General features: G+C 46.6%; 2 protein-coding genes and 4 non-coding genes across 9 annotated transcripts in view; 5 read left to right on the plus strand and 1 right to left on the minus strand.

Annotated features, from left to right (window-relative positions):
* Positions 1-511, minus strand: part of PARG (poly(ADP-ribose) glycohydrolase) — a 77071-nt gene extending 76560 nt beyond the window's left edge. Inside the window, exon 1 of one of the 4 annotated variants that reach the window (XM_075610478.1) lies at positions 244-511. In XM_075610478.1, coding sequence (XP_075466593.1) covers positions 244-367 — 124 coding nt within the window. In that variant the 5' untranslated portion in view covers positions 368-511. Of the gene's footprint in view, positions 1-208 lie in introns of all 4 variants that reach the window. The other 3 variants (XM_075610480.1, XM_075610479.1, XM_075610482.1) reach the window with 3 other exon arrangements.
* A 175-nt stretch (positions 512-686) lies between these two features.
* LOC142501112 (mitochondrial import inner membrane translocase subunit Tim23) lies at positions 687-21954 on the plus strand. The gene is made up of 7 exons (XM_075610491.1): positions 687-922; positions 3917-3975; positions 6998-7091; positions 9097-9181; positions 14390-14448; positions 15698-15808; positions 20506-21954. The coding sequence occupies exons 1-7, from the start codon at positions 820-822 to the stop codon at positions 20619-20621; spliced, it is 627 nt and encodes a 208-aa protein (XP_075466606.1). The 5' UTR covers positions 687-819; the 3' UTR covers positions 20622-21954.
* Positions 7942-8145, plus strand: LOC142502207 (small nucleolar RNA SNORA74). The gene has a single exon (XR_012803662.1). It is a non-coding gene; the product is annotated as a small nucleolar RNA SNORA74 (small nucleolar RNA).
* Positions 9869-10072, plus strand: LOC142502209 (small nucleolar RNA SNORA74). Its single transcript, XR_012803664.1, has one exon. It is a non-coding gene; the product is annotated as a small nucleolar RNA SNORA74 (small nucleolar RNA).
* Positions 14477-14680, plus strand: LOC142502208 (small nucleolar RNA SNORA74). Its single transcript, XR_012803663.1, has one exon. It is a non-coding gene; the product is annotated as a small nucleolar RNA SNORA74 (small nucleolar RNA).
* LOC142502210 (small nucleolar RNA SNORA74) lies at positions 16435-16638 on the plus strand. Its single transcript, XR_012803665.1, has one exon. It is a non-coding gene; the product is annotated as a small nucleolar RNA SNORA74 (small nucleolar RNA).
* Positions 21955-22691: the final 737 nt, after the last annotated feature.

Raw genomic sequence — 22691 nt, forward strand, 5'->3', positions numbered from 1 at the left:
GGGAGCCCCTATACAGTTTGGGGGACGGGGGGAGGGTTAGGAGAGCCCCTTTACAGTTGGGGGTGGGGGGGGGGTAGGGGAGCCCCTTTACAGTTGGGGGGCAGGGTGAGGTAATGAGTGATCTTAGCCAGGAAGTGGGGAAGATGCCTCCTGTATATGACGCTTGTATTGATGGGCGGTGGGGTGACAGGTGGTGCAGTAGACGTACATGATGTAGCGGGGATGCCAGGGCCCCCCACTCACCTCTGTCCCCCCCGGTGCTGCTATGGCCCCGGCTCCCCTGGGGGACCCTGTATCCCTGTGACTGCTGGCTCCGGATCCTCTTGTTGCAGGGCTCAGCTTCCTCCACACTGGGCCCCGCGCTCATCGCTTCTCACACGGGATCCGCCGGAGCTGCCTCATCCCAAGCCGGCCTCCAGCACCGACATATATCCAGCTCCCTGCGCGCTCCAGCGGAGATCAGGGAGTTTGACAACGGCCCCTAACTCTGAGCGCATGCGCAGTGACTAGCCAGCGCGTTTGCGTAGAGGGTGCGCCCACCGAGCTTCGTCGCGTCCGCGCACGCGCGTTCCCTTCATCGCAGGCCTTCTGGTGCCCGGTTGCAAAATGGCGGCGGCTGCCTCAGTGCCGGAAATCAGGTCGATTGCCGCGAAGCAGGAAGGAGCGAGCAGGCCGCGTTTTGCAAGCAGGAAGTGGGTCATTTTACGGCCGTGTCGTGGAGAGAGGTCAGTGAGGGGGGAGAGCGAGCGAGTAGGAGCCGGAGACACCACGAGGCCGGAGCCGCTGCCCGTGTGACCCGAGCGCCGCTCTCCCGGGAACATGGACACCGGCAGCCCCACCGGAGGCAGCAGGGGGGGATTCGGGAGCTTCTTCGGCGGAGGCTCCCCGGGGTATTCCCACGCAGACCTTGCCGGGGTGCCGTGTGAGTGCCGGGGAGAGGGCCCATGGGGGGTATAAGCTACTGGGGCGTCTGGAGTAAGGATGAGATTAAATGGCGGGGATATGTGCTACGGAGAGGTTATTAAATGGGGGGGTTGGGGGAATTAGGTGGGAAAGTGCGGGGGGGGGGTTGCTGAGGTTGTAGAGTAATGTAAGGGGGCTCGGGAGGGATGATATAAGGGGGTTCGGGAGGGGGGGGTGATATAAGGGGGTTCGGGAGGGGGGGTGATATAAGGGGGTTCGGGAGGGGGGTGATATAAGGGGGTTCGGGAGGGTGGGGTGATATAAGGGGGTTCGGGAGGGTGGGTGATATAAGGGGGCTCGGGAGGGGGGGGGTGATATAAGGGGGCTCGGGAGGGGGGGGTGATATAAGGGGGCTCGGGAGGGGGGGGGTGATATAAGGGGGCTCGGGAGGGGGGGGTGATATAAGGGGGCTCGGGAGGGGGGGGTGATATAAGGGGGCTCGGGAGGGGGGGTGATATAAGGGGGCTCGGGAGGGGGGGGGCTGATATAAGGGGGCTCGGGAGGGGGGGTGATATAAGGGGGCTCGGGAGGGGGGGGTGATATAAGGGGGCTCGGGAGGGGGGGTGATATAAGGGGGCTCGGGAGGGGGGGTGATATAAGGGGGCTCGGGAGGGGGGGGTGATATAAGGGGGCTCTGGAGGGGGGGTGATATAAGGGGGCTCGGGAAGGAATCCTGACATCAGGAGAAGGTATTCCTGCCCCAGGTTAGGAAGCGAGAGGGTGGCAGGGTTCCTGAGAGAGGATGGGATTAGGGGGCACACACGGAAATACACTTGTCAGATCGGTTGCTGATGCCCTTGCTGAAGGGTGTTACGAGATAAGATACATGCTGTGTGATTTAACCATTTCCGTGCGGAACTTAGAGGTTTCGGAGGAGTGTGGCTGGATTACGTTTGGTTATCCATCAATTTACAGATTGGTTTGTGTTTCACATCGGCGGACGGCTTTCTGCCCATCTGTTCCAGAGATGAGCGCAATGGCACCCTGTGCCAGCTGCCACTTCAACCATTATGGCAACATTATTATTATTTTTTAAGGAACCCTATGTGAAATTGTGAGGATTCCACAACCCCCTCTAATAGCGTGTCTGAGATCAGATGCATTGTAAGGAACCCCAACCCTCTTTCATAATGTGGCTGAGATCAAATGCATTGTACATTCGTCTGTATTTTGAAATTACTTGAATATTCCAGGGAACCGTTTAGGGATGCCTGGTTAACCTGAAAAAACGCATTATGATATCGTCATCTAGCGATAGCCATGCATCTGAGCACGTGCTGATTACCACTTGCTGTTCAGTGATAGTGTGAAAGGACATTATTCCAACTAATAATTTTCCACGTTGCTCAAGGATTTAGAAAGTTTAACTCCTTTCATTGTATTGTGGTTTTGTATATCCATACTCGGTTTACATTACAAAAAATGTAAAACTGTTATGCTCTGCGTTTCACAGCCACATCAAACAGTTATCTAGAGAATATAAAGTAAAAATGAAAATTGCCATTTTAAATGTGACTATGGTGTATATGAAATTCTGAAGAAAAATGGATGATCCTGGGCAACTTCGGATTTTCAAAAGAAATATAATCATCACAAAAAACAACGTTTCATCCTTCCAGGAGGACTTTGCAAGCCAGTCACTTGATAGAGTGTAAAGAAATGTCCAGTATTTATAGTTAATAACCCATGTGAAAAGACTTAGCACCAATTACCTCCAGTAATCCCACGATGATCATTAGCTGGTTTCATGATCCTCCATGCGGTATGCATTTTGGTCCGGTCGCACTGATGTCATCGGATGGCTCCGGCTCGCTGATGTCATCACCAGGTTCCTCCATGTAGTGTGCATTCCGGCTGCTGGTCGCGCTGAAAGTCGCGCTGAAGTGCTCCCCTAGCTCCTCCGTCTGTTGTTGTTCCCCCGTCGTCTCGAAGTCTCGCGATGTCTCCGCATTGAGATGATGTCATCTTTAATACAGGCAGACACAAGTCCTCTTTCTCCTTCATTGCCCTTGCCGTTTCGTACATGCGTGCTTCTGTGCGAATCTGCTGGCTTTGGTACCGGGGGGAAAATGGGCTCATTCTGACATATCATTGGGACATCATTTCAGGGGGAGACATGGAAGAGAAGAGATTAACTTCATCAGTGAGAGAACATGTATAGTGCCACTATACTGTACCCTAAAATAAAAAATTCAAAGTTAAAATATGGAATGCTTGATTCTTTCATAGGATGTCAATACCTTAAGGTATGTAAGAGCAGCAGCAACAGTAAGATGTAATGAACTGTGGAAGAAAAATGCACATATATTGTCATATCAGCGACAACATACAAAACAATTCAGGGACAGAAAGTAATTAAGTCCCCTGGGAGAGACTGTATCTAGAGTGAAGGTCCAGTATGCTTCCCTCCGAAGTAATGACATATCCTTCTCTGAGCCCGGAGATGATGTATCCACTGACTCTATCCCCATAATCTTCAATGAGGCCACTGTATGTTTATGATCTGTGCAATGCGTAATAAGTGCAGTATCTTCCTTCTTGCCATTAATCTTGCTGCAGTGCTCTATAAAGCTTGTCTTTAGCATACGGCTTGTCTTTCCTACATAAAGTAACCCACATGGGATTTGATAACATAAATGATGTTTGTAGAAATACATGTGATCCTGCTTTTTATTTTGTATTTTTGGCCACCCGAAGTTGCCCTGGATCACCCATTTTTCTCCATTATAATGGATTCTTTTAGGCAGATATCCCTGAACCAGGAGCACCGTCTTTGCAAGTATTTTGATTCTATTTATTGTGATGTGCAGCTTTTTCTTATATTGTATATGAAATTCTATCATACACGCAAACCGTAAAATGTCTTGGTTTGCTCTTCGTGCCCTCTTAATAATTACAATGTCCAATATTTCAACAGTCAGTCTAATATTCCGTCTCTCTTCTTTCTTTTCAGTAACAGGGATGAGTCCTCTGTCGCCTTACTTAAATGTGGACCCACGGTACTTGGTGCAGGTGAGAATTTTAGCACCAAGAAGTAATATGGATGCTCAGTTGGAATCTGTAATAAGCTCAAGGAAAAATCAGGCCCTGGTTGATATGTTGGTGTGTGTGTTGGGTACATGAATGTACCATTGCTTTGCGAAGGCTTATGTTGTCCTAGTTAATAGATGATAATAGTACATGCCTTTAATTCCCTAAAAGTCAAATTGTTTCTGAAGTTGCTGCAAAGTCTTAAAAAAAGAGGAATATATATGTAAATAAGTGGGACAAAAAACGCCCGGTCACTGCTATCCTTCCTCTCTGCTACTGCCGGAAGCCGCGTTAACTTCCAGGCTGACAGGCGGGAGAGGAAGGATCAGGTAAGAAAGCGCAGCTTAAAGAGTAAAGAGTCTGTGTGTCTATGTGAGAGGGGGGAAGTGTGTGGGTGTGTGTGTGTGGAGAGGAAGTAAGTGTGTGTATAGAGAAGGGAGAAACAGTTGCAGTTCCCTGGAATTTACACAATCAAATTTACACAATCAAATTCTGGGGGTCCTTAACCAATAAAAGGTTGAACCCCACTGGCGTAGGTTATTAGTTGATATGCCTATAATGCCGCACTAAGTGGTATCTCTATGTATGTATGTGCCTTTCTGCAGCACTGTAATAGGATCTAAGCAGTGCTTATACAAACTAGAGCAAGAGTAGTAGGTACTTAGTATGATGACGACACAAATAAAATATATAAAAATGATAAAGGGGTGAAAAAATTAAAACCACTCCTCCAAATTCACTTTGCGAACTAGCTTAGGCTGCGTCCATAGGACTGCAGCCGTGCGGAGGCGCGTGGAGGCTGAGGGAAAGCGGGTGCTTTCCCTGGCCTTGGTCCGGGGGCGTGTCGGGGGCGGCTGTGACCGGCCCTGCGCTCCCTTAAGCGCTTGAAACTAAAAATTTCATAAGACCTACGCTTCCGCACGCTTGTGGAAGCGTGAGCGAGCCCCTGCTAAAGCCGCTCACTGGTAAGTGATAGCGCGCCTCAGCACGGGTCAGCGCTCAAGCTCAAGGGAGTGCAGGACCGGTCCCGTGAGCGGTTCGCCCAAGGAGGATGAACAAGCTCCGTGACGTCACAGGGTCCCCCCCCGACACGCCCCCGGACGGCGCGCGGACCAAGGCCAGGGAAAGCACCCGCTTTCCCTCAGCTCCGCACGCCTGCAGTCATATGGACGCAGCCTAAGCTAGTTCGCAAAGTGAATTTGGAGGAGTGTTTTTAATTTTTTCACCCCTTTATCATTTTTATATATTTTATTTGTGTCGTCATCATACTAAGTACCTGCTTATAGACCTATTAACTTATTTTTTACCCCTTATTACATTTCTGATCTACTATTATTCCTGGAGTTCCCACAACTGGGATTTCTTTGCCTTGTTGGGGTATAACCCGGGGCAGTTGGGGTATAACCCGGGGCAGTTGGGGTATAACCCGGGGCAGTTGTGGTATAACCCGGGGCAGTTGTCGTATTCTGTAAAAATGCTAGAATTACAATTAACAATGAAGTACATTATACATTTTTCATTAGGCCTCGGCCATGTTAACTGCTTGCTTGCTGAAGCGCGCAATGAGAGCGGCTTTAGTAGGGGCTCGCCTACGCTTCCGCAAGCGCGCGGAAGCGTAGGTCTTAGCAGATTTAAAAATTCCCCTGCTTGCCGGCGCGACAGGCCGGTCACGTGAGCGGGTCGCCCAATGAGGGCGAACCAGCTCCGTGACGCCACTGGCCCGCCCCCTGACGGAGCGCAGGGCAAGCAACCACAAGGCCTGGGAAAGCACCTGCTTTCCCTGCGCCTCAGCACGCAAGCGAAGAGCCTGGACGAGGCCTTTTTGGTCGTACAACTCGGCGGCTGGATTCAGATCATTACCTTTTGAGGCCAGCAGGGGGAAATGAATGTGCATCCTTTTTTTATATAGTGCCCACAGTGTACTCTGCACTTTACAGAAGACACAGTACAGGCAATTTATAATACAATAAGTGCAACAAACAAGATCAGACAATAGGAATGGAATTCTCTGCCCCGGAGAGCTTACAATCTAAGTGGTATGTTGGGAGTTACAGAGACAGCAGGTGAGGGAATAAGTGCAGCGGGTGGCAGTGCTTGGCCGCAATGGTTGGTAGGAGAGACTGTGGGTGTTTGACAGAAGCCATTAATCTAGGCTATTGAAATGTTTAATTTAAGAGGTGAGTTTTAAGGTTTGTCTTGACAGGGGAGTGAGAAGATGCTTGGTGCATACTGAGTGTTGGGGAGTTCCACAGGTGAGGGGCAGTGAGAGAAAATGGTTTGCGGGAGAGAGGTAGAAAGGAGACAATTATAGATGGCGAACACGAGATGAGCAGGAACATAACGAGCGATCAAAGCTGATCTCTAGGGAGGAGCAGATGAGTGGAGAGCCTTGAAGGTGAGCAGGGGAACTTTGTAGGTGATCCAAAATTTGATGGGAAGTTAGGACAGGGTTTTAAGGAGGAGATGAGCAGAGTCTGTTTTCTGAGAAAGTGAAATTATTCTAGCAGCAGAATTTTGGATAGATTTCGCAGAAGAAAGTTGGGAATCAGGGAGGGCCTGTTGGCAGAATGTTGCAATAATCCAGATAGGAAAGAATATGGGCATGCATTAGAGTTTTAGCAGTAGATTCACAGAGGAATGGGTGGAATATTTTAGCTTCCAAGTCCCGTGTTCAACCCTAGCAGTGAAGAAGTTAATGTGAAGGTACGCTGTGTGAGAATAAACTCCGGGGTTTGAGAGAGCATTTTATCTCATCATGGCACATTTCAATATCCAGACACAGAAATGTTTATTTTCATGAATCTTAGTGCACTCACCGTGCGGTTACCCCATAACGACTTATAGCTTCCTTTACACCGTGACATGTTCAATGTGAGATTAAACACGCCGCATCAGACCTTTGACATGGCCGCGGAGCTATTTACAGTCAGGTGCCAATCATGTTTTATTCATCTGCATCTTTCCAGCAGTTTACAAATGTCTCGTGCATTGTCTTTCTTTTTAGGATACAGAGGAATTTATTTTACCCACTGGTGCAAACAAGACCCGGGGCAGGTTTGAACTGGCATTTTTCACTATTGGAGGATGCTGTATGTCAGGTTTGTGTTCTCCATCAATGTTAAGGGTACTAATCACCAAGAAAATTCTGCATGTACAGAACCCAGCCTGCTCTAACTGAGCTGTCCTATGTAAATCTAGTGTTGTAGATCAGTAAACGCGTGACAATAGTCTGGAGTAATTGAAGCATTATTGAACTCCTTTGGGTAGTGACACTGCTCAGCGTTTCATTCCGATGTCTTCATTTTCCAACTACTTTCTACTTTTGGTTTTTAATTCTTGTGTAGTTCACTTAGGATACATAACCGAGTCCATTTTATTTATTGACCCCTAGAACATTGGTTGACAAGCTGCTCACTTCTGCTCTATAGCAGGGGTGGCCAACTCCAGTCCTCATGGGCCTTCAACAAGTCAGGTTTTGAGGATATCCCTGCTTCAGCACAGGTGGCTTTGACTTCTGCTGAAGCAGGGATATCCTTAACCTGATCTGTTGTGGCCCTTGATGAGTGCAGTTGCCACCCCTATCTATCGGGATGCCATCAAACTAGAGGAAATACATCCGCAAGGGGCTCAGGGTAGAGGTGTGTAACACAAACACAGAACAACTGAGCATGTTTTCCAATTGAACCTAAATACAATTGGGCGCAAGATGAAAGTGTCTGTGTCATATGCACACACACACACACACACACCACACACACACATATGCATAAATAAAAATATGTATCTATTTTGTTAGTGCTGCTACTTTAACTCCCTGGCTGCCGCACGCCCTGCATTGTGTGCGAGGAGGTGACATTGTGCGTATTCTTGCTACCTGCAGGTGATGTCTCGGCTGCGAATGTTCCTTTTTGTTTTTCTGTTGGTAAAGTACATTGTTTCGGATGGGTTCCCAGCGGTAGTCAGCTGTCCGTGCTTCCCCGTGCCTGTGATAGTGTTACACTGCTGGGAGATGAAGGCACTGCCGACCCATGCTGGCTGCCACTGTCACCGTTCTGGTGACACGTGACACCGGTATCAGGCAGTGCCGCGCTTCCTCGAGAGTGCGCTGAACGCTGTCCTTGGATGTTTAGCGCTAGTCTGGAAGCGCACAGTTTTATGTGTTGTTTTTGCTTTTTTCTCATCCTGCACTGGGACTCGTGTTCATTTTCATAGGTGTTAAATAAAAAACCCGGTTTACTAATGGCAGCTGCCAGCTAGAATACAGTGTGCCTATGTCACGTGTTTAAAGAAAATGGATTCGTGTCAATTTCCTCACATTGTATGCTACAGGAGTGTCTCCTGAAAATAAATGTGCATCCGTGTATTCGGATTGACACCAGAAACACTTTGCAACTGCGATTCCTCAAAGGAGTATGTTGGGGCAACTGAAACTTGTGTGAGTGTCATGTTTGCACGTTGTATCTGTCAGAAACAGGATCTATGTGCAGAATAGTACTATACTTATATAGTAAGTAAAATCTTCAGGGGCCCGTTCACTTCAATATCGCCTCCATCTTTGTTGTTGCTTGTCGTCTGTGAACCGCCTCAAACACCTTCATCCTCGGATGTCAAGTACTAAGTCAAAATATGTAGAGGCGTTGGGGTGGCCAAGTCCAGTCCTCAAGGGCCACCAACAGGCGAGGTATTGGGGATATTCCTTGCTTCAGCACAGGTGGCTTAGTCGTTGTGTTGGTGGATCTTGATTTAGCCACCCCTGCAATAAGGGGATGCTGTATGCAGGGCTGGAAACGTATAGATACTTAGGGGCTAAGTGTACATGTGCTGGAGTGGCCGATCGGACGGTTTTTGGCCGACATTATTCATTGAAGTCCATGTGATTTTCAGCCCAGAATGCCCTCAGTGGCCACTTTACATGTCCTGTAATAATCCCGTATGGGTGAATTCACAAGTTGGGATAGCGGGGACGGGTCCCGGGCAGCCATTGAATGGCCCCTAACAATAGTTGATGATGTTTTCATACTTGTGACAATACAGTGCTGCTCTGTGTTGCATGTTTTCTAATTGCTGTTTCCTGAGCTGACATTGATTGTGTTGCCCTATTAGGAGCAGCATTTGGTGCAATGAACGGACTGCGGCTCGGATTTAAAGAGACCCAGAGTATGGCCTGGTCCAAACCCAAAAATGTTCAGTAAGTGACGACGCTCCTGTACATCCACCAGCTGGCTTTAGTAAACAAAACAGCAATCGTGTCTTCATTATGACCCCATTCTGACAATTAAAAATGTGTAAACTCAGAATTAATACTGCTGTCTCTGTCTGACTCTCACGCTCTCTCTCAATGTCTCTCTCTCCCACTGTCTCTCTCTCTCTCCCACTGTCTCTCACTGTCTCTCTCTCTCTCTCTCACTGTCACCTCTTTACTTGTGCACAAAATGGAGGAAGCCAGTGACTGTTGCATTTGAGCAGACTACCAGCAGATGGTGCTAGACTTGTTTGCTGACCCCGCAGCATGGCCTTCATTGAAGGTCGTTACAGAACATGCTGTCCTAACCATGTCGATGGCCTTGTGCATTTATGAAACTTTCCCCGTAATATATCTTAAACTCCATTCTGGTAAATAACGGAGTAATCAGAGTATTGCTTGTAAAGTCCAGATCGCACTATTGTAATCACTATTGTATCACTCTTTAACAGTACAATGCCAGCATGTTTTTCTTTCACTCCTGCAGTCACCTTGCTGTAATATTAAACAACTTTCTGATGCGTATGATGGTCCCCACAATGCGGCTTTAAATCTTTGTTGCTGTCTTTTCTCTGCAGCCCCAAGTAATTTGGGATTTTATTGCCTAAAGGCCGGTATGTTTTCAGATGGGTTCCCAGCGGTAGTCAGCTGTCCGTGCTTCCCCGTGCCTGTGATAGTGTTACACTGCTGGGAGATGAAGGCGCTGCCGACCCATGCCGGCTGCCACGGTCACCGTTCTGGTGACACGTGACACCGGTATCAGGCAGTGCCGCGCTTCCTCGAGAGTGCGCCGGACGTTGGCCTTGGCTGTTTGGTGCTAGTCTGGAAGCGCACAGTTATCCTTGTATAACATTCAGTAGGGCTGCACAAAGCGGGATGGGGTACATATGTATTTACTAAAAGACCTTAAATCGATGATATACACAAGGCAGTGGCTGTGGGCAAAACCGGGTGTCGGGAATGTCATCATGTAACACCATTATACTGCTATGCATTCATTCCACCTAAAGGAACAATTCATGCTGGTTTTTTTTAACTGTTTAACGGGTTTGAAGCAGGGGGTTTCCGGGGCAGAACCTATTTAATTTCAGCTCTGGGGACCGCCTGCGTCCCGAGATACTTACCTCCATAGTGGATGCCGGTATCTCGGCGAAGTTTAAAGCTTCCGTGTGACGTGGATTAATATGAAGCCGAACGGATGATGTCACAGCTTGCTGTAGGAAGTGGCCATTACATGAACCCTGCTAGCAGAGCGGCTGCCGGCACCCCCTTGGGATGAAATATCTCTAGAAGTAGAGGGTCCTCCGAGCTGAAATGAATGGCGTTTATCTCTGGAGACCTCCTGCTTCAATTCAGTGTTAAACAATTTTTACATCGCCAGCTTGGATTTGCTCCTTTAAGCAGCTGTAAGTGTGCGCTCTTCTATTTAGGATATCGCTTGTTTTTGGGGTGTATTTGGCTAAGTGGAGTTGTGGTGCTCACATGGTTTACAGTATAACTGCTTGTCTGCTGTTCTGTGGATGGATTTAGAATGTGTGTGCCCCATTCCATAAACAGAGATGCCACGGGGCCTGCTGGATACGCGCTTCTAAATTACACGCCCACAAACTCGCCCGCTAAATCTTATCAGCTGCAAATCAAACAGCCAGGGAAAGAGCCCAGTCTGTGAGCATAGGGCAATACTCCCAGTGTTATATTGTGCTTACACCAGACTGGGTGCCCGAGGTAAGATAGCCGCGCTGCTGGGCTTGTTTGTATATATCTGCTTCTTAGCTGGCTCCTGGGAAACGGAGTGGGTGTCATTGTCTAACATTTCATTGTATCAGATTAACCTAGATATGTGAAGACCGAAGCATTACGTGCATTTTTGGAAGAAGAAATGTAGCATTCCATACTCTGCATAACGTCTCAAAAATACGATGTCCCACTATACACCAGTACCAATATATACCACTATACACCAGTACCAATATATACCACTATACACCAGTACCAACATTTAAACCACCACACACCACTGCCAATATATACAGTACCACCCCACACCACTGCCAATATATACAGTACCACCCCACACCACTGCCAATATATACAGTACCACCCCACACCACTGCCAATATATACAGTACCACCACACACCCCTGCCACTATATGCAGTACCACCACACACCACTGCCACTGTGTACAGTACCACCCCACACCACTGCCAATATGTACAGTACCACCACACACCCCTGCCACTATGTACAGTACCACCCCACACCCCTGCCACTATGTACAGTACCACCCCACACCCCTGCCACTATGTACAGTACCACCACACACCACTGCCAATATATACAGTACCACCACACACACCTGCCAATATATACAGTACCACCACACACACCTGCCAATATATACAGTACCACCCCACACCACTGCCAATATATACAGTACCACCACACACCACTGGCAATATACAGTACCACCCCACACCACTGCCAATATATACAGTACCACCACACACCACTGGCAATATATACAGTACCACCCCACACACCTGCCAATATATACAGTACCACCACACACCACTGCCAATATATACAGTACCACCACACACCACTGCCAATATATACAGCACCACCACACACCACTGCCAATATATACAGTACCACCCCACACCACTGCCAATATATACAGTACCACCCCACACCACTGCCAATATATACAGTACCACCCCACACCACTGCCAATATATACAGTACCACCACACACCACTGCCAATATATACAGTACCACCACACACCACTGCCAATATATACAGTACCACCCCACACCACTGCTAATATATACAGTACCACCACATACCACTGCCAATATATACAGTACCACCACACACCACGGCCAATATATACAGTACCACCACACACCATGGCCAATTTCTACAGTACCACCACACACCCCTGCCACTATGTACAGTACCACCCCACACACCTGCCACTATGTACAGTACCACCACACACCCCTGCCTCTATGTACAGTACCACCACACACCCCTGCCACTATGTACAGTACCACCACACACCCCTGCCACTATGTACAGTACCACCACACTCCCCTGCCACTATGTACAGTACCACCACACTCCCCTGCCACTATGTACAGTACCACCACACACACCCCTGCCACTATGTACAGTACCACCACACACACCCCTGCCACTATGTACAGTACCACCACACACCCCTGCCACTATGTACAGTACCACCACACACCCCTGCCACTATGTACAGTACCACCACACACCCCTGCCACTATGTACAGTACCACCACACACCCCTGCCACTATGTACAGTACCACCACACACCCCTGCCACTATGTACAGTACCACCACACACCCCTGCCACTATGTACAGTACCACCACACACCCCTGCCACTATGTACAGTACCACCACACACCCCTGCCACTATGTACAGTACCACCACACACCCCTGCCACTATGTACAGTACCACCACACACCCCTGCCAATATATGTACAGTACCACCACACACCCCTGCCAATATATGTACAGTACCACCACACACCCCTGCCAATATATGTACAGTACCACCACACACCCCTGCCAATATATGTACAGTACCACCACACACCCCTGCCAATATATGTACAGTACCACCACACACCCCTGCCAATATATGTACAGTACCACCACACACCCCTGCCAATATATGTACAGTACCACCACACACCCCTGCCAATATATGTACAGTACCACCACACACCCCTGCCAATATATGTACAGTACCACCACACACCCCTGCCAATATATGTACAGTACCACCACACACCCCTGCCAATATATGTACAGTACCACCACACACCCCTGCCAATATATGTACAGTACCACCACACACCCCTGCCAATATATGTACAGTACCACCACACACCCCTGCCAATATATGTACAGTACCACCACACACCCCTGCCAATATATGTACAGTACCACCACACACCCCTGCCAATATATGTACAGTACCACCACACACCCCTGCCAATATATGTACAGTACCACCACACACCCCTGCCAATATATGTACAGTACCACCACACACCCCTGCCAATATATGTACAGTACCACCACACACCCCTGCCAATATATGTACAGTACCACCACACACCCCTGCCAATATATGTACAGTACCACCACACACCCCTGCCAATATATGTACAGTACCACCACACACCCCTGCCAATATATGTACAGTACCACCACACACCCCTGCCAATATATGTACAGTACCACCACACACCCCTGCCAATATATGTACAGTACCACCACACACCCCTGCCAATATATGTACAGTACCACCACACACCCCTGCCAATATATGTACAGTACCACCACACACCCCTGCCAATATATGTACAGTACCACCACACACCCCTGCCAATATATGTACAGTACCACCACACACCCCTGCCAATATATGTACAGTACCACCACACACCCCTGCCAATATATGTAAAGTACCACCACACACCCCTGCCAATATATATAAAGTACCACCACACACCCCTGCCAATATATATAAAGTACCACCACACACCCCTGAAAATATATATAAAGTACCACCACACACCCCTGCCAATATATATAAAGTACCACCACACACCCCTGCCACTATGTACAGTACCACCACACACCACTGCCACTATGTACAGTACCCCTGCCACTATGTACAGTACCACCCCACACCCCTGCCAATAAATCTGTGACTTAAAGCGAAATCCATGATGAGCTTAACGAGAACCCAAGATTAGCAGTGCTAAGGAGTCACTTAATTTCCCGTAGTGTTTATGTTCTGGGGGGGGAATATGATTGTATTTATACGTGTATACATCACCACTTTTGCTGCTATAGAAGCCTACAGCCCATTGGTTGATCATTAATTGCAGGCGCGTGTTATGATTGTTTTTTCATTGTGACATGGCTAGGATTTTCCTACCTATCCGTAGCTGGCCCCTCTGGCTTTCATAGTTCACAGAACAAATCACCAGGACTGGTGGCAATAGGGTTTAATGTGCAATCCATTTGTATGCCCTTGTGTAAAGTAAAACAGTGCATAACTACCAACCATTGTGTTAACCTGATTATTCTCTTCGGTAGGATTTTGAACATGGTTACAAGGCAGGGTGCTCTCTGGGCCAACACCTTAGGATCTTTAGGTAAGTCAAATCATTGTCCCAAAAGGTTCCCAGCGGTAGTCAGCTGTCCGTGCTTCCCCGTGCCTGTGATAGTGTTACACTGCTGGGAGATGAAGGCACTGCCGACCCATGCCGGCTGCCACGGTCACCGTTCTGGTGACACGTGACACCGGTATCAGGCAGTGCCGCGCTTCCTCGAGAGTGCGCCGGACGTTTGCCTTGGCTGTTTGGTGCTAGTCTGGAAGCGCACATTTATCCTTGTATAACATTCAAACAATGTACAGGTGCAGTTTCTCGTATATATTGTACAAGCCTAAAGCGCCTACATATTCCGTAAAGCAGTACAATGGGGTTATAGAGTTCTGAATATTACATAAACAGGATGGCATACCAAATAAGGACAAATGAACGTAACAGGTGCAGAAGGTACTGAGGGCCCTGCTCGGTCAATAAACGAGAATTACTTTCTTTTCCAGTTAAATGAGTTAATGCATTTTTTTTTTTAATATCATTTCATCCTGCCGAGGGCGTTGGTGGGTCTGAAGGCAAATCTTTTTACCACTTGAATAGTCCAAGACACTGCTCTCTAAACAGACTGTACATCTCCTGCATTCTCAGCAGAATACTGAAATAAATTAGCACCGTAACCCCTCTGCTTGTAAAAGTTAAACAGCCCAGCAGTGATGGGGCTTAAAAGGTCCACTTCTGATTAGATCAAAGCTTCACTGTGACACATTAACAGGTTTATTTATTTAAGCATTAAGTGTGTTCTCCAGTTGTTTAGCGACCAAATATTCTTTATCAATTACAGGTCAAAGTAGTTGTACCAATCTGAGATTTATTTGAACTCCCTGTGAAACTTCTTGTCCTTCCTTGAAGTGTCTTCGTGTTATTTGCATTTCTTCATGCACCGAACGACCATGATCTCAGAAATTGATTAGAATGTCTGTCCGGGGCTCCTATGAAAAAACAGGAGACACAAAGACGAATAGCAATACTGCCCTTAAAGGAAAAGAAGGTGTTAAGCTTGGGGAATAAGTATAAGAAAATAGCTCCGTTGGTCTCTGTGAGTTGTTGTACATGATTTAACTCCTCTGCTTCCAGGTGGGGTCAATGATGCATTGTAAACCCCCCTGGTAGCGATGGGGTTAAATATCTTTTCAATGGTGCAGTTTGTCTCCACGATGCCTCGCAGAGCAGCGATGTGTTGGGGGGAGCTGGTGTAGGGTATTTTTTGGGGCCTGTAATTCACCATTGCTCTCTCCCCCAGCGTTACTGTACAGTGCCTTTGGGGTGATCATAGAGAAGACACGAGGAGCGGAGGATGATCTGAACACGGTGGTTGCCGGCAGCATGACCGGGATGCTGTACAAATCCACAGGTGGTCCTTTCTGTCTATATACATTTACACACACAGCGTGGAGTCACTCGGTTTGCCAACAAATAAAGGAACAAACCATTAGTGCAGGGGGGGCCAACTCCAGTCCTCAAGAGCCACCAACAGGTCTGGTGTTCAGGATATCCCTGCTTCAGCACAGGTGGCTCAATCGGTGGCTGTGAAAGACTGAACCACTGATATCCTGAAAACCTGACCTGTTGGTGGTCCTTGAGGACTGGAGTTCGTCACCCCTGGGTTACATCATGATACTTTTGTGAGTGGATTGGCTGCTTTGGCTGCTTTGAATGTATGAGATTTCATGACACTTTTTTACATTTTGCCGTCAACTAAAATGTTCAAACCATGCATCATTTTTATCCCCCGCCCGTGTAATATCACTCATTTTTGCTAGATTGCAATGTGTGGGTTATAATAAATATCCATGTTGGGTATCAAGAAGCATGTTTGTTTCATCACTACTGTCCTAGTGCGCCAGTGCCGAGACCATTAAACAGAAGTGGGGTGTTTGTCACATTGCGTCACGTGAGACGGATCCAGTGTCTTCTCCTGGGAGCTCCTGACATGTTTAAATGATAAACCTGGGAATGCTCCTCTGCTGTAAATCCATTCCCAGCGGTAGTCAGCTGTCCGTGTCTGCCCGTACCTGTGATAGTGTTACACTGCTGGGAGATAAAGGCACTGCCGCTCTACGCTGGCTGCCACGGTCACCGTTCTGGTGACATGTGACACTAGTGTCAGACAGTGCCGCGCTTCCTCGAGAGCGCGCTGAACGCGAGCCTATGCTGTTTAGTGCTAATCTTGAAGCGCACATCTATGGATCTGTTCACTTTACCTAAAAGTGAAGCATATTACTGCTAATATACAAGCAGTTGGCAGAAGAGGGCAGGGAGGCAGACTTTGTGCGGTAAGAGAGAAGGTTTATGAACCATTACAAGCCGGATGCCTTAACTGCTGCAAGCATAGCAATTATGCTTTACAATATTTCATGTCCTAGTTTTCAATTGTTCGTAAATGCTAATGTGCCCCAATGCCATCAGTTAAAGCAGGGGGGCGCAAACTTTTTTCCCTGCGCCCCCCTACCGGTGGTCCCCTCACTCCCGCGCCCCCCTAACCCCCACTTACCTGCGCTCCGGCGTCATGACGTCACATGACCTCAATGCCGCGTTTCATGGCGACGGGGGAAGGAAGCCGCCGGAGCCTAGGTAAGTAAAGGTTTACAGAGGCCCAGGAGCTCCCCCGGCACTTAATTTAAGTGCCTTCGGGAAGCGCGCGGGGCCTCTGTAAACCCTGCGCCCTCCCCCCCCCCCCCCCCCGCCGGCAGTCTCGTGCCCCCCAGTTTGCGCACCGCTGAGTTAAAGGTGTGAAATGCTACAACAGCCTGTGGTCGTTACAACTCATTGCTAAACAACATTTCTTGGTGGGTTTATCAGTCAGGGAACTCATGCAAACTCCCAGTGAATTTAATGCAGGTTTACTTGCAATATGTGTCACCGTGTGCATTATTGCAAAGTCGCATGGAATTTAATGCGGGTTTACATGCAATATGTGTCACCGTGTGCATTATTGCAAAGTCGCATGGAATTTAATGCGGGTTTACATGCAATATGTGTCACCGTGTGCATTATTGCAAAGTCGCATGGAATTTAATGCGGGTTTACATGCAATATGTGCCACCGTGTGCATTATTGCAAAGTCGCATGGAATTTAATGTAAGTTTCTGTGCGTTCCCCGATGGATTGCTTTAATGTTATTTCAGACCCAGTATAAATTCAAGTTATTCATATTGTTAACCCTATGAGTGCTTGAGTGGGTTTTTGTAACCTGTTAAGTGCTGGAGTTGCAAAGACTCAAGATAAACCGCTGCTCTCAGCGCTGGGTTTTGGTTCTTGTTTTTAACTTCAGTTATTGTGGGATGGTTTTGACCATTTTAAAATAAATAATCTTGGGTTATGTTTGTACAGGTAGTCCTCGCTTTTCCGACACAATGCGTCCCGCAAAACCGCGGGACATCCGGAAATCAGGACCCATGTTAACCGGCAGCGGTTTCTGTCGGATGCGCGAAAACCGCTCTGATAATGAAGGGGTTGTTTTTTTACTCCATTATGCGCCGTCGGAAAATGAGGACTACCTGTATAGCTAGAAAGGTTTTAGGTAATTGGGATTAAGGATGTTGTTTAACTCGCCAGCTCCTGTGTAATGCTCTGCAGTGAGCAAATTACATTTGCATGGTCATGACTTAACTTTGACTAGTTCTGTGGAAATAAAAAAAAGTTATCTAATTTTAAAGATTTGTTTAATTGTTATCGTACAACACCCTAATCTTAATGATTTTATTACATGTTCGATAACCTATTCCCTTAATTGCACCAGTACTCCCTGATTTGAGGCACTACAGGTTGGCTATATTGCTGCCCTTAATCAACAAATCCAGGACCTAGTGACTACCTGGCAAACCTTACTTTCTGGCTTTATAACAGGAATCATTTGTCTGTGTCATTGAAATAAAGTGCATTATACAATCAGGTTGGGGAAAACGATTGTATGCTGGGTGCAAGTTCAGGGAGAATGTAGCATGGTTTTAGAAGTCGTATATTCAATTGGATGTGTTGCTTGCAAACGTAGGGCTATATGTATTTCTTTATTTGTATAGTGCTTTAGAGCAGTAACGTGACAATGGGAATACAATACCAGTTTACAATCGAAGTATGAGTTCCTTTCTCTACACCACGTGAATGATCTCCCTATGCACGACATGCTCTCAAAGTTTAAACCCAAGTCTGTATGCAGGTGTTCAATGTACTACTTGCAGTCCCATATATTTGTATATATTTAGAGCAACAACTGCACAGAATGATTACAGGCTTCATGTTGCAGTGATGAACAGCAGTTTTTTTTTTTTTTTTTTAGAGTTGTGAGACCCTGCACTTACATTTAATAGACATTCCCTGATGGACATTTAGTTTAACTCATTGCAAACTAGAGTATTTGAAAACTTCCATTTCCCCTACAGGAGAAATCCGGGTAGGTTTGTCTTGCCTGTCTTCTGGTTAATTATGGGGCAATAACCAGGCATCATGTTTACTGATGGGTCAAGGCCAGCAGACCTGGAGCCAGACCTGTTCCTTATTTTACAAGACCACCTCTTCTAACATGCCAGGCTCCCACCGGCTAAGCCGGTTTCCCTCATCTCAATAGTCAGCAGAATGACAAAAGCTCAAACACACGTCTGCACATTGCTTACACGGCATCTTCTTGGTAAGATAAGGGAAGGAAGTGTGACAGAGGTTGCTGCTGGGGTCAGGTTTTGCTATCGACAGCAAAGCATGTGGAATGGGGAAGAATGTGAATGTGTGATAGCAGCAACTGGACTTGCAGGGAGTTGCCCTAAAGGGAGGGAGCTAAACTGTGCTATAGAAGAAAAATATCTATTTTTGCCGTTTTGATGATGTGCTTGACACTTACAAAGTGTGTGGTACTGACCTCTGAAGTGGAATTTGATAGCAACCAAACTTGTGCAGTGTCTTAGCTCATGGATTTTACTTGAGATTCCCTGCACAGAACTGCCCCAGAGGGGGCTTCTGGGTGACACACGTTGAAGCGTCAATTTCTTCCACCTTAAAGTTTACCAGAACAAAAGTGACTCGTAGCAAAGCACTATATATGTTTACGTGTGCATTGTAATTGAAGCTGTTCTGACTGCATAGCCATGGCACTTTGTCACGTACATGTTTTACACGCTCGGTTTAAACATGAATTTGCTGTCTGAGAGATAAGAGCAAGGGTTGTTAAAGGAAAACATAATAAGCGGCCCAATGTTACATTGATTCTAATGGTTTGAGGTGATTTGCCAAATTGAAAAGCAATGTTCTTTGATAAAATATGACAAAATGTTTGACATTTCTGTATGTTGGACATTGGAAGTAGTGTTTAACATGCAGGGCGCATTTGGTTGGTAAGTTAAATTTCTTCCCCAAGAAAATGAACATTGAAATTGTATTGACAATTTCTAAAGTAGTTTATGGTCCACTTTAGAGAGGGTAATCCAGGGGTGGGCAACTCTGTCCTCAAGGGCCACCAACAGGTCAGGTTTTCATGATATCCCTGCTTCAGCACAGGTGGTGCAGTCTTTGATTGAGCCACCTGTGCTGAAGCAGGGATATCCTTAAAACCTGACCAGTTGGTGGCCCTTGAGGACTGCAGTTGCCCACCCCTGGGTTAATCCTGTCAGTGTGTTAAGGGCCTACAATTCAGTTCCTTGATCGGTTTCATGATTTCCTGGGTTTGTTTTCCTCCATATTTGCTCAGATATTTTAAAGAAATGTGCGCTTGCCAGAGCATTTGTGCGTCTTTTCTCCTTTTTTTATTATTTGGTGATGTTTTATAACATTTTTGCACTGTTGGCATGCAACATTGTGAATAATCCTGCAAATATACCACTTGTGCTGCTTACCGTTGGCACAGGGTAAAAGGATTGTGCTTATTTCATGCAATGAGGGGTTTCACAAGTGAATTGTCATCGTTGAATGGCTAGTGCATGCCTGTTTATTTGCTGTCCTTTGCTAGGTGTGTGCTTGTAGTTTTGGGTGGCTGCCTTGAACACTGACGATCAACTCAGGACTTCAGGTATATTTTTTGCTGGTGCTTTTTTGGACAGACTATTAATACTCTTTCTTCTACAGGAGGCTTGCGTGCGGTGGCACGGGGTGGACTTGCAGGTTTGGCCCTTACAAGCGCCTACGCTCTGTATAATAACTGGGAACACATCAAAGGCTCGTCAACACGGCTGTCTATTTAAAGCAAAACATTTTGGACTGAAAACCAAAATAATTTCTTTGTAATCCTTGGTATGAACTGCGCTGGAATCTGTCCTGGACTTTTTACGCTTGTGGATTTCTGACACATTAACTCATGGAAGAACCGTGAACTTTCATCACAGCAGAGAGCAAGCGAACACATTCGTGGGCCAGATTCTCCAGTTCTACATAGGCCGTGCAAGGACTGCGGAAACCCCGTCTGCAGCATGTGGTGTCCGCTTATCTAAGCTGAATCTTAAGCGACATTCACGTTGCGATAAATAAAAAAGCAAAGCAATTGCATAGAAGTATGTCATTTCCTCCAAATATATTTAATTCCTTGTCTTCTTATAGTAAATGTGCTGCATTGAAGTGAAAATCGAAAAAGCCACTATTTGAGAAAATACAATATGCATTTATTTTTGAGGCGCAATTTTAACATTGCTGTCTTTTTAAGAAATAGTCCTTTTTCTGCATTTCAAACACCCTGCCTTCAGCGGAACAGGTCCAGTTGTTGTACTTTATGTAAGTAACCATCTAATAAGCATGGGAACAGCACTGGAAGAAGCCATGGAGAAGCTTTCAAAGTTGGGACTAGACCATGGGTCCTCAACTCCAGTCCTCAAGGCACCTGACCTGTTTTTCAGGATATCCCTGCTTCAGCACAGATGGCTCAGTCTTTGAGCCACTGATTGAGACACCTGTGCTGAAGCTGGGATATCCTTAAAACCTGACCTTTTTGGGGAGGGCTTAAGGACTGGAGTTTAGAACCCCTGCCTAAGACATTTGCATGAAAATAATTGGGCGTTACATGGCATGAAGAACTCGGTGATTTCTAAACACCGGAAGATTAATAACCAAGATGGGTTTAAACTTGTCAAACCGTGTGCTATACTTTTTTGGGGGGAAACCTTTTATGCTATTTCATATTCTTTATTATAATTTAGGTGCTGAGCAAGAGTCTTGTAATCATTAGATTGAGGAAATTGGTGTGAGACTGGCATTCTGTAATGACAGAAGTACAATGTGCTCCATGTTTGGCATTATAGGTTTGGTAAGTAAGGTACTTTCCTAGTTGGAAGATTAAAAACAAAAAGTATATTTAACATTACTTGCATGTTTTATTTCTCATATCCAATTGCACTTATATCTCTGAAGCAAAGATGACCTGGCATTGAAATTTGAACCAAAAATATATTTTTTTTTGTTGGTTACAGAATTGTGACTTTGCCTTTTGTGTGTACTTAATTGTAAAAAAATTGTAGCTCTGTTTTTAATAGATGTATATTTGTTGAGCTCATTAAAGATGGCCGTTACGGTGAATATTCTCAGTCACAGACGAAAGCAGTACTGCATTTCCTTGTTGCACCTTGCTGTTCTATGGGGGGAGGGTTTAAAAAAAAAAATAGACCCTGTAAAAGTAGCTTTCAATATTCAACCAGTTTTAAATGAACGTGCTGGGGGTTGTGGTTTAATGAAGGCTGCAAAGGGGAAGTTATGCATTCTGTACCCTCCATGCAGAACAGCCTGAACTATGAAAGGTTATAGATCTACTGTATATGGTGCCATTGCGTCTCAGCTGATCTATAAAGGATCAACTGCTTATCTACGAAGGCAGTTGAAAGGTCATAATGGAATTACAGCAGCTAAGGTTAGGCTACTTCCATAGTGCAGGAGCCGGCAAGGACGACAATGTATTTGTGTATAGTGTGCACATGCGCTACGGGGAGACCGGCGCTTTGCGCTACCAACAAGTTTGTATTTTCCGTGCGACGGCCGTGTCACGTGAGTGGTTTGCCCAATGAGGGTGAACTAGCTCTGTGATGTCACGGACACACCCCTGACACGCCTCCCTGTCGCCTCTGGCTGCAGGACAAGAAATATCCTGCTGCAGGCGAGTGCGGAAGCTAGCGCGTTCCACTATAGCCGAGGCCTTAGGCACTGAATTGAATCCCATGCAAACGCTTACATCACATGCTTAATCTGCATTTATACCACCTATGCTAAACCAGCATGGCAGTTTATAGTGGCTACCAATCGTCTACATCAGTCCAATAACATTGAAGTAGAGA

The sequence above is a fragment of the Ascaphus truei genome, chromosome 8, assembly GCF_040206685.1.
Source record: "Ascaphus truei isolate aAscTru1 chromosome 8, aAscTru1.hap1, whole genome shotgun sequence".
Classification (NCBI taxonomy): domain Eukaryota; kingdom Metazoa; phylum Chordata; class Amphibia; order Anura; family Ascaphidae; genus Ascaphus; species Ascaphus truei.